The sequence below is a fragment of the Psittacula echo genome, assembly GCF_963264785.1.
Source record: "Psittacula echo genome assembly, chromosome: 27".
Taxonomy (NCBI): Eukaryota; Metazoa; Chordata; class Aves; order Psittaciformes; family Psittacidae; genus Psittacula; species Psittacula echo.
The window spans coordinates 1,113,285-1,129,793 of NC_137762.1; the positions used below are offsets into that span (position 1 = coordinate 1,113,285).

General features: G+C 66.6%; 3 protein-coding genes across 3 annotated transcripts; all 3 read right to left on the bottom strand.

The window, feature by feature from the left end:
- Positions 1-699: 699 nt before the first annotated feature.
- Positions 700-2,323, bottom strand: ATG101 (autophagy related 101). The gene is made up of 3 exons (XM_080635600.1): positions 2,084-2,323; positions 1,628-1,916; positions 700-1,486 (listed from the first exon to the last, which is right to left on the bottom strand). Exons 1-3 carry the CDS (start codon positions 2,188-2,190, stop codon positions 1,082-1,084), a joined length of 801 nt encoding a protein of 266 aa, XP_080491726.1. The 5' UTR covers positions 2,191-2,323; the 3' UTR covers positions 700-1,081.
- Positions 2,324-3,753: 1,430 nt separating this feature from the next.
- On the bottom strand, positions 3,754-6,389 carry NR4A1 (nuclear receptor subfamily 4 group A member 1). Its single transcript, XM_080635570.1, has 6 exons — positions 5,529-6,389; positions 5,153-5,282; positions 4,902-5,053; positions 4,614-4,816; positions 4,362-4,540; positions 3,754-4,280 (listed from the first exon to the last, which is right to left on the bottom strand). The coding sequence occupies exons 1-6, from the start codon at positions 6,324-6,326 to the stop codon at positions 4,024-4,026; spliced, it is 1,719 nt and encodes a 572-aa protein (XP_080491696.1). The 5' UTR covers positions 6,327-6,389; the 3' UTR covers positions 3,754-4,023.
- A 4,546-nt stretch (positions 6,390-10,935) lies between these two features.
- Positions 10,936-14,969, bottom strand: TAMALIN (trafficking regulator and scaffold protein tamalin; the record flags this gene model as incomplete). The annotated part of the gene is made up of 8 exons (XM_080635592.1): positions 10,936-12,084; positions 12,160-12,226; positions 12,310-12,376; positions 12,445-12,538; positions 12,627-12,729; positions 13,125-13,179; positions 13,439-13,488; positions 14,829-14,969. The coding sequence occupies 8 exons, from the start codon at positions 14,967-14,969 to the stop codon at positions 11,642-11,644; spliced, it is 1,020 nt and encodes a 339-aa protein (XP_080491718.1). The 3' UTR covers positions 10,936-11,641.
- Positions 14,970-16,509: the final 1,540 nt, after the last annotated feature.

Consider the following 16,509-nt stretch of genomic DNA (forward strand, 5'->3'; position numbering starts at 1 on the left):
GGACCCGGCCCAGGACCCTTCTAATCCATGAGCACAAGTCCCCAGCGCCGTCCTGCTCCATCTGTGGTGCTGAGGGTGAAGCTGCTGCAGTCCCTCCGTCCATCCCTGCATCCCTGTGTCCATCCATGGGGCTCAGAGGGGTCCCTGTGTCCATCCATGGGGTCAGCGGGGTCCCTGTGTCCATCCATGGGGCTCAGAGGGGTCCCTGTGTCCATCCATGGGGTCAGATGGGTCCCTCCGTGCCCTCGGGAGCCCCCTCAAGGGACGGGCGCCTCTCGCCATGGGCTGGGGGGGCTGCCAGAGGCTCCGCTCGCAGCAGCAGGTTACAGCCGAGGAAGAGGAGGGCCAAGGCGATGGTGACACCGAGCACCAGGACAAGGGCGATCTGGGCAGCCTCGGCCACCCCCCGGGCACTGGTCTGGGCCAATGTGGTGTTCAGCATCTCCTCCTCCTCCTCTTCCTCCTGGGAGCAGAGTGGTGCCAGTGACAGACGGGGAAGGTTTAAGTGATGTCAGGGACCGTCTTCATCACCCACGGGGGGGCAGAGCCCAGCACCAGGGGGAAGGAAGTGGCTTTGAACCCCCCTTGGTGATGTAGAAACCGTCCCATCCCTTGGGTGCACCCAGGGGTTCTCCTCTCCCTCGGGATGGGATGGGGGGGGGCAGGGGGATCCCATCAACTGCCAGGACGGGAGCAGACTCCATAGGAAAGGAGAAACACTTTATTGTTGCCCCCGAGGGGGCAGCAGCTCGTCCCTGCGGGTGCCACCACAGGGGACAGCCAGGGACAGCGCTGGCTGTGCCGCACAGGGAGGGCTGGAGAGCAGGCATAGGCAGGGCTGGCCGGGCTTTTGGATGTCATCCCAGCTCCCACTGAGGACCCAGCAGCCCTCAGCCACACTGGGAGCTGTGGAGCTGGTTCTCCAGGACGGGCAAGTGCCCCGTGGTGCAAAACAAACAAGCAGCAACCCCCAATTAAGGCCCAAGCCAAGTCCAGCTCCTGGCAGAGGCTTTCTGGAGGTGGAGAGGAGGGATCTGAGGTCCCAAAGAACCAGGGGCAGGTGAACCTGCCTTGGTGGCACCTACAGGGCCAGAGTGTCCTTGATGAGGCGGCGCATGGTGGTGGTGACCGAGGTGCCCAGCGTGTCCGTGATCTGGTAGGAGATCTTGTAGAGGTAGGGCTGCACATCCTTCAGGCTGGTGTCGAAGACGTTGTCCACCTCTGACTGGGTGGGCATCTTGGGCAGGTACTCGTGGCGGTTCATCACCTCCACGATGTTGATGATCTTCTCGCAGAGCTTCTCGCCCACCTTCTCGCGGCAGATCTGCCGCTCCTGCTCATTGGCCAGGTTCACCACGTTCACCTTGATGGTCCACAGCTCCCAGGGGATGCACTCGTCCGAGAAGGGCCAACGTGACTTCTTCTTCTGGTAGAACTCCAGTGAAATCTGCCCCATCCCATCGCTGCCCGAGCTGCGCAGCGCATCCTACAGGGACAGCACATGGCCCTGCTTAGGGGGGGACAAGGACTGACCTTCCCCACACAAACCCAGCCCAGAGCTCCTGCTTTGTCCCCATGGGACGCCCTTTACCTGAGCCCCTGCTTTATCCCCGTGGGCTCCCCTCACCTTGAACTCCCCCACCGCCTTGCGCAGGGCCCGGTCCAGCTCCTCGGAGGAGACTCGGACGTAGGCGAAGTCGATGAAGTCGCAGTCCACGTCCTGCGTGCCCACGGTGCCGATGGAGTAGGTGCCCTCCTTCTTGTAGTGGAACTTGCCGGTGCTGCGGTGCAGCAGGACCGTGTGCAGCACGGCCAGCATCGCCTCCTCCACCTGCCGGGCCTCCACCGACACCTCCAGCACCTCGGCGCGGCAGTTCATGGCGGGGCCGCCTCGGGGGGGGCCACAGCACCGGGTCCTGCGGGCCAGCAGAGCCTCGTTGTGCCCCGTTCCCACCCCCGGTACCCACCCCTGGGGTCCCCCCCACCCCGCTCGGGCCCGGCTCCCCCCGGCCCCCTCGGCCTCTCCCGAGGTCCCGGCCCCGCTCTCCCCTGGCCCCGGCGCCGACCCCGGCCCCGCACTCACCGCCCGGGCCCGACCATCTGACGGCAGGGAGGAGGGAAGTGGAGCGGCCCATCTGCGATGGGGGGGGCAGAACACGCCATCGACCAAAGTGTCAGCGCACCCCGCATTAGAAGCCGTGTTTCCTCGCTCTACACCTCTCGTTATTAACGCTGTGCTTCTCGGTGGCGTTCCCCGGCGCGGTGCGGCCCCGGCGACGGAATCGCTGTCCCCGTTCGGAGGCTCCCCCTCTCCGCTGCTTCACGCTTGGTTCGTTCCGGGGCCATGAGCCACAGAGCTGGGCCTGCCGCGGCGCAGAGCGGCACACGTCCTCACAGCGCCCCCTGGGCTGGAGGCGGGACGGCAGCGGAGCTGGGGCCCCCCTATGATCCCCGGTGACCCCCCCCAGGATGGGGACAAGGACACGGCACGGGGGACGAGGAGAGGACACAGGGACACAGGACATGGGGACACCAATGTGACGACCTGGGGAACGCGGGGACAGACGGACATGGGACCCTAGGGGCATGGAGACACTGGGACACATGGAAAGGGGGGCATGGGAACACCAGAGACGAGAACAGAGGACCATGAGGAAACGCGGCATAGGGGATACTGGAGACAGTGACATGGGGACACAGGGACAGGGAAGATGGATGGACATGGGGGAACAGGGACAGGAGGGCACAGGCACAGGGCACGTTGGCATCAGGCCACCCCTGCTCCTGTGGGCACACTTGTGCTGCTGTGCATAGAGGGAGGGCTGTGGCCATGGCGTGTCACCAGGCACACGTGTGACACATGTGTCAATGCCATGCGGCCCCGGGGCAGCCGGGGGGGCCTGTGCCAGCCCCGGGGCTATTTTTACCTGGCCCCACTGGCACCATTGTCCCCATCCCTCCTGCAGCAGCTGCTGCCAAGGGGATGGGAACAGGGATGAGGACAAGGTGGGCACCATGTGGGACACTTCAGAGAGGGAACAGGGCCCCACCGCCCTGCTCTGAGCCAGCCAGTGCCCTTGGGGTGCACAGTGGGACTGGCACAGCAGGACACAGACATTCCTGCCCCATGGCATGGCCATTCCTGCCCCACAGCATGACATAGCTATTGCAGCCCAGCACCAAGCCATAACCCCCCCTTCCCCCCATCCCCGCTGAATGAGGCCATCCTACCCCCCAAAACACCCCCCCGCCATGGCCCTGCTGTGCGTCAGCGCTGTCCCTATGGCGGGGGTGGGTGGCAGCGGGGGACAGAGGGACCCTTGTTGTGTGCCACCACGGGCCCCCCCCAGTCCAGCCCTTCAATGTGGCCCTTGTTCAGCACCGGCCCTTGGTGTCCCCATTGACATTGGCTCCAGGGCCAGGCTGTCTCCGGATGGATGAAGGGGACAAGCTGGGGGGGGGCACACACGTGGCACCAGCTTGGTCCCCCCCACTGCACCAGGACCCCTCGCTCCCCCCACCGCTGCTGGCGCTGGCACTGGCCACATCCCAAGGGACAAGGGGGACATGGTCACGCTTCCTGGTTATTTTAGGGATCATAAATCAGGCGGGCAACAGGTGCTGGGGGGTGAGTGACGGTTCAAGGGCAGCGGCATGGGCAACGTGCGGCTCTGGGCCCCCCCGTCCCCAAACCGCCCCCTCAGCTGATACAGACAGGGAGGATGCACGAGAGAAATGGGCGCTTTTGGCAGCTTTCGTACAAGTTTATATACAGAAAATGGCCCAAAGAGGCAAAAAATAAAGGAAAAATATATAAAGGGGCTGGGAGGGAGTTTGAGGGGACCCCCCCTCCGTGTCCCCCTGCTCTGTACAGGATCCGTCTGCTCGCTATTTACAAAGGGGGTGTTTTTACAGGGGAGATGGGGAGCACTGCGCCGGCAATGCCCCCCCCGGGGAAAGGCACTGGGGCAGCGCCATGAAGGCACACGTGGGAGCTGGGTTATCCCTGAGGGATAGGGGGCTTCAGAAGGGCAGCGTGTCCATGAAGATCTTGTCGACGATGGGCGGTGGTGGCACCAGGTCCTCCAGCTTCAGGTAGAAGATGCGCTGCAGCCCCTGCGTGCAGAGGCTGCGCAGCTCTGGCAGCTTGCCCAGCAGCTTGGAGAGGCAGCCGGGGCGGGTGGGCTCCGGCCCCGCCGCCGCTACGTGCTCCTTCAGGCAGCCCACGATGCGGTTCTGCAGCTCCTCCACACGCTTGGGCTCCTTCAGCCCGTGGCGGTCTGGGAGTGGGGACACGCGGAGCCATGAGGCCATGGGGATGGTGGGGATGGGGACAGCGCGGGGACAGGGCTGGGCCTCACCTGTGATGATGACGAGGGCAGCGAGGCAGGAGAAGGAGGGGACATCGACGCTCATGCGGTGCAGGCTCTGGGAGAACTCGAGGATGGCATCGATCCACTCGCCAAAGCCCCGCACGCACTGCAGGCGGTGCAGCACCACCCCGTTGCAGAAGATGAGCTTCCCTTCCTCTGGCTTGGAGCTGTGGGGACAACCGTGTGTCACCCCACTGAACACACCCCCCAGGCTCCCCACACCGTGCCCCCGAGGCCCACCGGTATGCCAGGCGCAGGATGAAGAGCTCGAGGAAGGCAGATTCCAACAGCAGGTCCCGATCCTCCTTGGGCAGCTCAGTGAAGCCCTGGATCTTCTCAGCCCACTTGCGGATGACGTCCATGGAGCCGGTCAGCAGGTCATAGAACTGCTGCACGTCCACCGAGTCCTCCTTCTCGAACTGGCACGGCACAGACTCCTGGAACTGCCATGGGAACCGGGTCGGGATCTGGGTCAGGATCTGGCCCCAGAGCAGCCCCAGCCATGGCACAGGATGGCACCGGCCTTACCTTGGAGTAGTCAAGCTTGGTGGCGCTGGGGATGGAGTCGATGTGTGCCCGCACCAGGGAGGTGATGAGGCTCATGGGAGATGTATCTGGTGGCTGCTTGGGCTTGGAGGGCAGCCGGCCCCGTCGCCCCTTCAGGCTGTCAGTCCGGACCACTGCAGCAAGGGACATGCAGTGAGCACGTCTGTCCTCAGCACATGCTGCGGAGAGGGACCCCCCACGTCCCCCCAAAGCCCCGCAGGGGTTCCCGGTACCTTCTTTGACCATTCCGACTGCCAGGCACTTCTGGAAGCGGCAGAACTGGCAGCGGTTCCTCCGCCGCTTGTCCACGGGACAGTCCTTGTTGGCCAGGCAGATGTACTTGGCGTTCTTCTGCACCGTGCGCTGCGGGCGGGGAAGGAGCAGCTCCAGCTCAGCCCGGGGCGCTGAAGCCACCGAACAAAAGCTCTTCTGTCCTCCCCTGCCTCCCGCCCCAGCCCAGCATCCGGCTCCGCGTCCATGGGGAGGGCTCCGGGGGCCGCGCTCCCTGCTCTGCCCCTCCCCGGGGTGCCCTGTAGCATCCTCCTCCGGCTGCTGCAAAGCATTGTGGGAGTATCCCGGCAGCGGGTTGGGACAGGGGGGTCCCTTTACCTTGAAGAAGCCCTTGCATCCCTCGCAGGTCCGCACGCCGTAGTGCTGGCATGAAGCGTTGTCACCGCACACGGCGCAGCGGCCGTCACCAGCACCGGGGCTCCGTGTCTTGGCGGGCGCCAGCGCCGGTCCCTCCAGCAGCGGCGAGGTGGGAGCCAGGGGCAGCCCGGGAAAGCCCCCGGGGGAGCCCTGACCCGGGGTGAAGGCGTCTGTGTCCATCAGCCGCGGGTCCAGGTGGGCCGAGGGGCCCGCTTGCCCCTTTAGGGTGCTGGAAGACCCCCCGGAGCTGGGTGCTGGGGGGCTGAAGGTGAAGAAGGGGGACTGGGACCCCCCGCCCTTGGCCGGCTCAGCCCAGGGCTGCGCACCCTCGTAGTTCGGCAGGGGCGAGAACGCCCCGAAGGAGCCTTCCCAGCCCGGAGCCTGGGGCGGTTGGAAGCCCGGCGTGGCGGGTGAGGGGACGGAGCAGGGGCTGCCGTAACAGTCCGAGCCGCTGGAGGAGAGGGTCTCATCCTGCTGCCCGCCGAAGGCGCTGGGGTAGCAGCCGTAAACCTGGAAGTCCTCCAGCTTGAAGGCGGCGGTGGGCTGGCTGCCGGCCGGCAGCTGGTAGAGGAAGGCATCGAACTCGCCGGCGTAGCCCTCCATGAAGGTGCTGAAGCTGGGCAGGGCTGGGGCGGCCGCTAGGTCGGCTCCGGCCACTTCCATAGGAAATCGGCCGCCGTCGTGGCTGAGCAGCTCTGCCGGGCAGCGCTCGCAGGGGCCGGTGCCCGCTGTGCCGTACTGCGCCTGGATGCAGGGCATCTCTGCGGGGAGAGCGGGGCGTCAGCGGGGTCCCCACCGCCGCCGCTCGCCCCGCGGAGGATGGAGATGGGGCGAGAACCAGCGGGGGCTTCCCGGGGGTCCCCCCGTGCCGGATCCGGACCCCCCGAGCAGCTGGTGCCCGGTGGCAGCCGCCACTGTCCCCACAAAAGGTCACGCTGCAGCCAATGGGCGCAAAGGACATTCCCCAAAACGCTGGCTTAGCAAAGCCGCCGAAAGGGAAGGAGCGAGGAATGCGGCCGGCGGATTCCCAAGTCCCGGGGCTGGCCGGGGGAAGCCGGGGCTGAACCAGGGCTTGAGAGTCCCACTCCCTCCGTGACCCATTTCGGGGCCTGTTGGGAAAGCAAAGCAGCGAAGTCACCAACTGCGGAGGATGTGGAGCCCACCCCAGTGTCCCCCAGCGCCACGGCACAGGTCCGGCCCCATGTGGGACACAAGAGGAGTCCCGGTGCAGCTGAAAGCCGAGGCAGGAGTGACCCGATCGCAAGATGATAATGTAATTCATCTCGCAGACCTTTAAAGGTCACAGCGTGCCCGGCCCCCGGCAGCCCCGGCCCCGCTGCCAGCTCGGTCACCGGCTTCCCCCAGCCAAGCCCGGGCAGCTTTCCCCAGCTCCGGGAAAGCCGATCCCTGCCCCAGGAGCCAGGGTTAAAAATACCCAGCCTGGTTCCAGCCCTGACACCCGTGGGGTGGCCCCGGTAGGGTTTGGGACCATTCACCAGGGATCGGGGCTGTGATATGCTCCTGCGGTGGGTTCAGAAGGGATGGTGACCCCCCCCCCAACTGCCTCCTGTCCCTGCACACAGCCGGGGGACACTGGTGGCAGCTTCCGTATTCAAACACTTTGCCCCTCACTGGTGGCATTTGGGGTCCCCCTGCCATGAAACCCATCAGGGCACAGATATCCCCCCCGCAGCCCCTGCGCTGCCCATAGCCTGGGCAGTAACTCCAGGCTCCTGATCCAGGAGCACAGGCAGCTGCCTGTGCCCGGGCCCTCCGGGTGCTGCCTGCGCGGGCTGGTGGCAGCCTCTGGCACGGGGCCCTGTGCTGCGGGCGGGTGACAGCAGCCGGCAGCAGGTAACGCTGCCCACGTCTTGCCTGCACCCCCTGCCTGGCCCACTGCCTGCCACCGGGCTGCACCAGCCGTCTGCACCCTCTGACTGCCTCACTGACTGCACTCTCTGTATGCACACAATGCCTGCACCTCCAATGCCTGCACCCCCTGCTTGCACCCATTGACTGCCCCACTGCTTGCACCCCCTGCTTGCAGTACCTGCACCTCCTGCCTACACTATGATCCCCCGGTGGCTGCCCCCACACTCCTGCCCGCATGCTGCTGCCCTCTCCGGCTCTGTGCCCGCTCTGCTCGTTGGGGTGTCCCGTACGGGATCGGGAGAAACGGCTCCAGGTCCCGCACGGCTCCTTCGGGAGCCCGGTGTCGGACAGTCCCCGGGATCCCCAGGATCGGTTCCCCTCCCCTCCCGGCTCTCCCCGCTGCCTCTGAGGAGCAGCCCCGCACGGCGCACAGGATCCGGTCCCTTCCACCCTCTCCAGTGGCAGCGGGGCTCGCCGGGACTCGTCTGTCCTTTGGACAAGCAAGACCCAAGTCCCCCGGTGCCACCGGGACGCCCGACCCGGTTCAGCCGGTACCACTGGGACGCCCGACCCATCTCACCCCGGTGCCACTGGCACTCCCGATCCGGCTCCCCACGGTGCCACCGGCACTCCCGACCCATGCCCTTTGCAGAACTCCCATCGTTCTCAGCCTCCGGTGCCCCCGGGACTCCCGACCCCTTTTCCCTCCCGTTGCCCCCTCTCGGTGCCGCCCGTACCGGGGTGCCGGCGCCCCGGTCCCGCTCCGACCGCGCTCCGGTCCCGCTCGGCTCCCGCTCCTCCTCCGCGGGCTCCGCCGGGCTCCGGCCCCGCCACTACTTTCTCTTAAGCGCTCGGTGACGCGCGGGGCGGCGCGCGGGACCGTGACGCACGGCGGCGGGGGGGGGGGGGCGGTTCCGGCGGGGGCGCGGCCGTGACGCACGCGGGGTTCCATTGACGCAACCGCGGCGCTCGCGCTAAAAATATCCGCGCGGACCAGGCTAAAAATAGCGCGGGAGCCCCCCGCATCCCCCCCCCCCGGGGCTCCCGGAGCGGGACGGGGAGGGGACACGGGGGGGAAGGCCCCGGTGTCTGCACCGGGATGAGCAGGGCGGGGGAGGGTATCCTCGGTGTCCCCTCTCTGCTGGTACCCCGGTGCTGGCATCTCCCGGTGCCGTTATCCCCGCTGATTCCTCGGTGCCGCTATGCCCGGTACCCCTTCAGCGCTGGCATTCCCGGTGCCCCCTTGGTGCAGGTATCACCGGCGCTGTTATCCGTGGTGTTCCCATCCTCTGTACCCCCTCGATGCCTCCATCTTCGGTGCCCCCTCGCTGCCGCTATCTTCGGTACTGCCATCCCCGGGGCTCTCAAGGTGCCGGTATCCCCGGTACTATCCCTGCCACTATTCCTGATGCCGGTATTCCCAGTGCTCTCCTGTATCCCCGGTGCCGCTATGCCCACTGCCCATTACTCCGTTACTTTTGGTGCCGGTACCCCGGGTACTTTTGATGGCCGGGTACGGGGGGGGGTTGCAGAGGACGTGGGGTCCCGCCTCACACCCGGTCCCCGCGGGGAGACCCTTGGCCGGGCCGATGGAAAGAGCGGCGGCTGCTGGCGGGCGCCCAGCGCCGGGAACACCACCCGCGGGCTGGAAAGATGAGCTCAGCCCTTGCGGAGCCGGGCCGGGCCGACGGGAGGGCGAGGGGCGGGCGGAGGGGGTTTCGGTGGCTCTGCCGTTACCCCTCTGATAACCCCCCTGTGCCCACCGGTACTACCTCGGTACCCAACGATACCCGGTTTCGGGGGCAAACCGAGGGTTTTGAAGGGCGCCGGCCGGCCGTTCCCTTTCGTCCCCCCCCCGGGTTGTCAGTCCCGTTAATGCCATCCCAGTTAGCGCCACCTCCGCAGAGCCTCCCAGCAGCGGCAGAGCCCCACCGGGGGAGCGGAGAGACCTTGGGGCCGGTGTCGCCGTGTCCTCGGTAATCGCAGTCCGCTCCGTGGGGGTGCTTTTCTGGCACCCGCCCATCCCCGGGGCGTCGGGGCTGCAGTGGTGAGGGGCGGGGCCCAAGGAGGAGACGCCGGGACCCCCGGTGACGGGACCCTCCGCGGCTTCACGGGAACCGGCCCCGCGATGGGGAAGCCCGCACCGGAGGGGTCCGGGGGTGCCGAGGGTACCGGGGATACCGGGGGTACCGGTGCCTCCTCCCGCCGCCCGTTCCCGGCTCCCTCGCACCGCCCGCCCCAGGCGAGACGGCCCCGTGACGTCACATCTGGCCGATGACGTCCCCGGGATCCCGCGGTATCACCGGAGACGCCCCCGCGGGGAACCCAGAGCTCGACAGGGACCTACCGGGGGTCACCGCACCCCGCGGTCGGTACCGGGGCTTGAGCCGGGGCTACAGCCGGGCCCAGCGCGGGGGCACAGGCAGGAGCCCCTGGGACACGGTCAGGCCGAGAGTCCCGGAGCCGATGGGAGTCCTGGAGCCATCAGGGTCGGTAGCAGAGCTGGAGGCAGGAGGGTGACACCGGCAGCCCCCGCACACGGGATTAGCTGTACCCCGGGGGTGGAGAGAAACCGGAGCCCGGTCACCCCGGCAAGGCCATGACGGGGTGCGCAGGGGGAGCCCCGGCTCACACCAACCTCGGGGGTGCTCATGTCTGGGTGCTGGTCGCAAGGTGCCCATGGCCGGCCCTGGCTCCCAGCCTGGGGTCTATATTTGTCGGTAGTGACCGGCTGCTTCGGGCATTCCCAATCCATATCCCGCATCCTCAGCCCCCAGCACTGCCCGGCTCCGCCAGTGCCACGCGTGACCGCGGTGTTCCGCCAGCGCCCGGCACACGCCGGGCTAAAAACAGCCCCGTGTGGGGCAGCAGCTGACGGGGGGGGGGGTGTCCCGTGATGGCCGTGACGGAGACGGGGTGCCCCGACCCCGGCAGCGACTGAGAGCGGCTCCGGGAGCAGGACCATAAATGTCCAAGCACGGAGCGGTGCTGGAACGGGGACAAGGCAGGAGAGCAGCGGGGACCCGGGCCGGCCCCATGCACACGGCACAGGCATGGGCACGCAGAGCCCCGCAGCACACACATGTAGCACACACATATAACACACAGGTAGTTCACGTGCACCCAAAGCCCCTGGGTTCTGATCCTCAAATCCTCTTGCAGCCCCCCTGGGGATGTGGGGGGCTAAGCCATGGCCGGACCCCCTGGGCCCAGTTGTGGAGCTCAGAGCTGGGGGTCCCCAAAACCACGATGTCCCAGCTAGGGATGGGCACAAGGCAGAGGGGAAACTGAGGCACGGAGCCTGGAGCAGAGCGCTGGGGGCTCCTATAGAGCTGCATAGAGCCCTTGTGCAAGGTTACTCCATTGCACCCACGGGTGCCCACTGCAGAAGCCGGGTGGGGGGGGCTCTGTGCACCCCAGAGCAGGGTGTGCGGGGACCCCCGTGCCCGTCCCGGGCGGAAGGGCTCGGCTGGGACCAGCTTCCCGCCGGCTGCCGGAGGAAGTGGCAGCAGGAAGGGCCTGGCCAGAGCTCCGCAGCGCCGGGACGAGGCCCAGGGCACGGGGCATGGGGACACGGAGAGGTCCTCGGTGACATCGCTCACACCGGCAAAGGGGCATCACGGGGGTCTGGGGGACACGTTCCCCCCTGCCCTGGGCTCTGTGTCCCTCCCAGTCACAGCCACACAGCACTGCAAAACATCTCTGTATTGGTACAAAAGCTGCTGGGGCAGGGCCCCGTAGGGTCCCCCCCATGTCCCCCAGTGAGAATGGCACCGGTTCCTGAGATGAGCGGTGGCTTCGTGTGCTGGGCGGAGGGGGGTCCATGTCTGTGCCATGGTGCTGGGGCTGACCCCGAGCTCCTTCAGTGGCCCCCGGGGGGGGGGGGGCTCATAGTCCCTTGCAATAAATAAATAAATAGGCCCGGGGGGCCCTCGGTACCCCCGTTAGAGGTGACTCCCCCTGGTACCTCTTCAGAGGTGATGCTTCTCTCGGTACCCCCATCAGAGGCGATTCCTTCTGGTACTCCTTTAGAGGTGATACTCTTCTCATTAACCCCTCTTAGAGGTGACTCCTCCCGGTACCCCCGTTAGAGGTGATGCTCCTCCCGGTACCCCTCTTAGAGGTGACCCCCTCGGTACCCCCCGTTAGAGGTGATGCTCCTCCCTGTACCCCCATTAGAGGTGACCCCTCCATAGCCCCCATTAGAGGTGACTTTCCTCCTCCTCCAGTGCCCGGTTCAGCCCCGGGATGAACTTGAGCAGCCGCCGGCGGAAGCTGCTGTGCCGGCCCTTGCGGGGGGCAGCGGCCGCCCCCTCCCCGGGGTCCCCGGCCCGGCCCCACAACCGCGCCCCCGGGCCCGCCCCGCACTTGAGGCTGGCGCTGCGGGCCAGGGCTGGCCGGGGGCGCGGTGGGGGGGGCGCGGGCCCCGAGGTGCCCCTGTCCTTGTCTCCATCCTTATCTCCGTCCCCGTCCCCGTCCTTGTCCCGGTCCAGCGAATCGGCAGAGGTGAAGAGGCAGGTCTGGTACAAGGAATCATCGCTGCCGCTGGCGCGGGGGGAGCCGCCGGGGAGCCCCCCCTCGCCCTGCAGGCACCAGCGGATCGACTCCAGCGTGTCATAGATGCTGGGGTCCTTGGCCACCATGCCTGATGTGGAACATGGGGGTTAAAGGGGCCGGGGGTGCCCCACAGCCCTCCCAAGCCCTCCCTGGCCCCACTCACCCCGCACCAGCCGCTGCTCCTGCACCATCAGCGAGCGGTACTCGCCCCACTTCTCATAGAGCGTTTGCTGCAGGGGAGGGGGTGAGGGGTGAGAACCCCGTGGGGGGGTCCCCAGCTCCTCCCGAGCCTCCTCCAGCACCCCTTCCTCACCTTCAGGTACTGCAGCCGGGCCTCCAGCTCAGCCCTCCGGATGGACGTCCCATAGAGCGTGTCGAGCCTATGGGGCAGCCGCCATCAGCGCTGGGGCGCTGCGCCCCCCGGGCCCCCCTGCACCCCCCAGCTCACCGGAGCACATTGCCCGAGCTCTTGATGATCTCCACGATGTCCCGGTGCCGGACGCCCTCCACGTTGAGCCCGTTCACCCCCGTGATTGTGTCCCCTAGAGCCGGGGTGGGGGACACACACAGAGGCTCAGGGATGCTGGTCCCCCCCCGGACCCCCTCTGACCCCTCCAGGGGTGCGCTCACCAGCCTTGAGCCCCGCAGCCTCAGCTGGGCTCCCGCCGTGCACCCGGCACACGAAGGTGAACATCTCCACGCTGTTCCTGTCCTGGTGGTGCAGCCCATAGGTCTGAAATGGGGGCATGGGGGGGGCTGGTGAGAGGCGCAGGACCCCCCCTTGCCCAGTCCCCTCCCCGTGGCAATAAGGGAGCAACTGCAGTGTGTAATAGTTGCACATAGGGGCAGCAGCAGGCCTCAGGAGTCGGGGTTTCTCGCCCCATGTGGTGCCCCCCCGGCTGCCCTCTGTCAGCACGGCCGGGGGAGGCTTCGGCATCGAGGCAGCTCCGTCAGTGCTGAAAATAGACCCTGGCTCAGAGACAGGGTAAAAATACCCTCGATGCAAAGCAAGGTGCAGGCTGGAAGGGTGGGGAGCATGGCGTGGGGTGGCACAGCACGGCACAGCACAGCACAGCACGGCACAGCATGGCGTGGCACAGCACAGTACAGCATGGCCATGGCACTCACCTGGATCTCGAAGCCGAAGGTCTCTTCTGCCTTCTTCTCCAGCGTCACCACCCTCCTGGGGGACACAGGGATCAGGGCCATGGCAGAGCCCCCAGCCCTGACTCTCCTGCTCACACCTTGGGATGCTTTGGGGTTTGGGTGTTCCCTGTGCTGGATGGGACCCCCCTTCCCCAGGATGGGAACCCCCTGGCCTGAGCCCTGCAGCCTGTTCTGATGGTGCTGGGCCCCAAAGGGAGCAGTGACCCCATCAAATCACCCCATTTCCAGCCCTGCACAGTGGGCTCACACCCCAAGACCATCCCCCCCCGTCCTACCTGTGCTCCTCTGGAGACTGGCTCGGGGACCCCCACTTGAACCCTGCACCCTGTGACAGAGGGACAGCGTCAGTGGAGGGGAGGCGTTCCCCTGTCACCCCCTCTAGGGACAGCCAAAACCGAGTGTCCCATTGGACAGCACTGAACCCCCGGGCAGCACCGTGCCAACCCGGCACCGAATCAGCACCCGGCTGCACCCATCACCCCCCCGGGGCCGGCCGGGCATAACGAGGCTTTTATGGGTGCTCAAAGCCACCCTCACATCACCGCACCCCACGCCACGCTCCGGGGGGGCCGCGGGCACAGAGGGGCCCTGTTGTGGTCACAAAGTCGGGTGTTTTCATGTAAAATGTCGTGTGCCCCCCCCCGCCCCCGCCCGGGACAAAGTCTCTGTTGTGGAGGGCGCGGGGGCGGAGGGACCCTCGCCGCGGGGCAGGAGGTGACAGCGCTGTCCCCAAATGCCCCTCCGTGGCCGCCCACTGCACGCAGCAGCCCCGTTATGACCGGTGTCCCCGTGAGCTGGGCCCCGAGAGGGGCACACGCGGTGCCATCGGCTCCCTCCGCTCAGCGTCACCAACCCCGTGATGCCCCATCCCGAGCGCGTCCATGGGCGTTTTGAGCGCAAACCCATCAGAGCCGGGTGCGTTCAGGGGGCCCCGCGTCACCCGCTGAGTGCCGGGGAGGTGACGCGGGACGCTCCGGCCCCTTCGGGGACGGCGCCTTGGCCGGTGAGCGGGCGCCGGGCCGGTGCCAGCACGGCCGCGGGAGCCGCTTCTGCTCCGGATGTCGGCTCCGCTCCCGCTTCCCCCCGACGCTCAGGAAGCGCCGCGGGGCCGGGGGGGAGCGTCAGGGCGGTGACAGCCCCGACGCCGCTGGAAAGGGGCTTTCCCAGAGGCGCGTGTCCCGCTAAAGCCGAGCCCAGACCCCAGGAAACCCCGTGTGCCCCCCTCCATGGGACAGCGCCCTGTGGGACCGCAGGGACACGTCTGTGACACGGCCACGTACACCGGGATGGGGGCCTGCCGCTGACCCCCAAAGCCACAGAACAGGACGTGAAGAGGAACCAGGGCAGGACGTGACGCGTGGGGGGGGGACAATACGGGAGCAGGATGAAGACACCGGGAAGATGATGCGGGAGGATGGGGGGATGCTGGGGGGGGTCACCGGGGCAGGACGGGGACACGGGGAAGGGGTCAGAGGCCGTCGGGGCAGGCCAGGAACCCAGGGGACACCGCCGGGGCAGCCCCGCAGGGTGCAGGCAGCAGCGACCTCGCATCTCCGCTCCCCCTCACACCCCCTGAGCCCCCGTTACCGGTCTCAGCGCTGCGCTCCCCACCGGGAGCGGGCTGGGGGCAGCGAGGAGGAGCCGCCGCTCCGGCCTTAGCCGTACCTTGCGCACTCGGGGCAGGGTGCCTCCGGCGGCCGCCAGCGCTCGGTAAACGTCGGCGGGGCCAGGGCGCTCCGGGGCCGGTGCCGCCGCCACCACCGCATCCTCCTTCGGCTGGAGCCGCCGCCGCCGCCGCAGGGTCATGGCCGGGACGCGGTGCCGAGCGCGCCGCTTTATCAGACCCGGGGGGGGAGTGACCAGCGCAAACCACGCCCATTTCTGAGTCTAACCACGCCCATTTCAGGGTCTGACCACACCCCCAGTTGCTCTCAGCCCCGCCCCTTCCATCGGAGTCCAGGTCCTGACCATCGGGGGGATCCCGGGGTGTGGGGAAAAGGGGAACCCGGGGAGGGGGACACAGCAGTAACCCCAGCAGGGGGGCACAGGGACGATGCTGTGAGGAGGGGGGGTCCCGTGGTGGGACAGTGCAGGGCACATCACGGGTGGCACCGTTGGGTACCATCACCTTGGGGGTGAAGCGATGCTGCTCCCCAGGGCCTGAGCCCACCCCTCAGGACAAGAATCCCCTCATGTTGAGGACTGAATCCCGGGCAGACGTGAGAGCAGCCAGAAGGGATTCAAACCATCCCCTAGGAGGGCTTTTTGCCCAGGCTTAGGATGCTTACTGGGAACATAGATCTGTAAGACCCAAAGACAACGATTCATTGAATCCAAACCATCACATTCAATCAGGCATCGAGCTGCATGTTTCCCAAGAGAATAAACGGTGCAGAATTCTTCAGCTGACTTTGGATTTGCTTTTTAAGCATAAAGCAACAGTGTGGAGGGCTGAGCAGTGTAAACCAGCAGTGATGGATTGCATAGCATGGGATCACTCTGATAAGGTGAGCGTCAGAGGCGCACAGCACACACAGAGCTCAGCCTAGTCCATTTCAGTCATGGAAAGACTAGAAGCCTGGACCTTTCTGTTCATCTTCAGCATAGGGAAAGGGGTGGAAAACACAAGACAGGGCCGGTAAAAAGAAAGCAGCACTTAACCATTCCTGATACAAAGCTATTCTTAGTTATTCAAAGGTTCAAATGAGGTAGTCTACGTGCTTCAGCACTGGAAACACAGGAGGATGAAGCCCATCATTTCACACCCTGAGATGCTGCGGGAGTTACTGAAGGAATTCACAAAGTGATTCTTCAGGCCAAGCCGCGCCTCCCCTTCGCCTGCAGTACCGAGCTTTGTCCACAGGACGGCAGCAGCGAAAGGCGCGCAGCGCCACACCGCGCCTCTCCATCAGACACCACCTGCAGTACCGAGCTTTGTCCACAGGACGGCAGCAGCGAAAAGCACACAGTGCCAGGCCGAGCCCTCCCACCTGCAGTACCGAGCTTTGTCCACGGGACGGCAGCACCCGCTCGCTCACTCGGTACCACGGAGGCAGCGGGGCCAGCGACGGCCGCTCCCCAGCCCCGTTCACACCCTCCGGGGGCAGCAGCTCCTTACTGCGGGGACAAGGCTGAAGCTTCCCTGCCCCTTTCCCGTATCCCTGCTCCAGCAGTCGCTGCCTCTCCCCAGATCCCGATGGATTCTCCCCTTGATCCACTCCCAAGACGATCATAGATGAGAGGCTCCTATGAGGGAGAAGCAGTTTGTGCAGCACCGGTGGGCTCTCCAAGGCAAGGGGGTTTTAGAGGGACACGGGGTGGGTTGGACCAAGGTTTATTCCCCCTT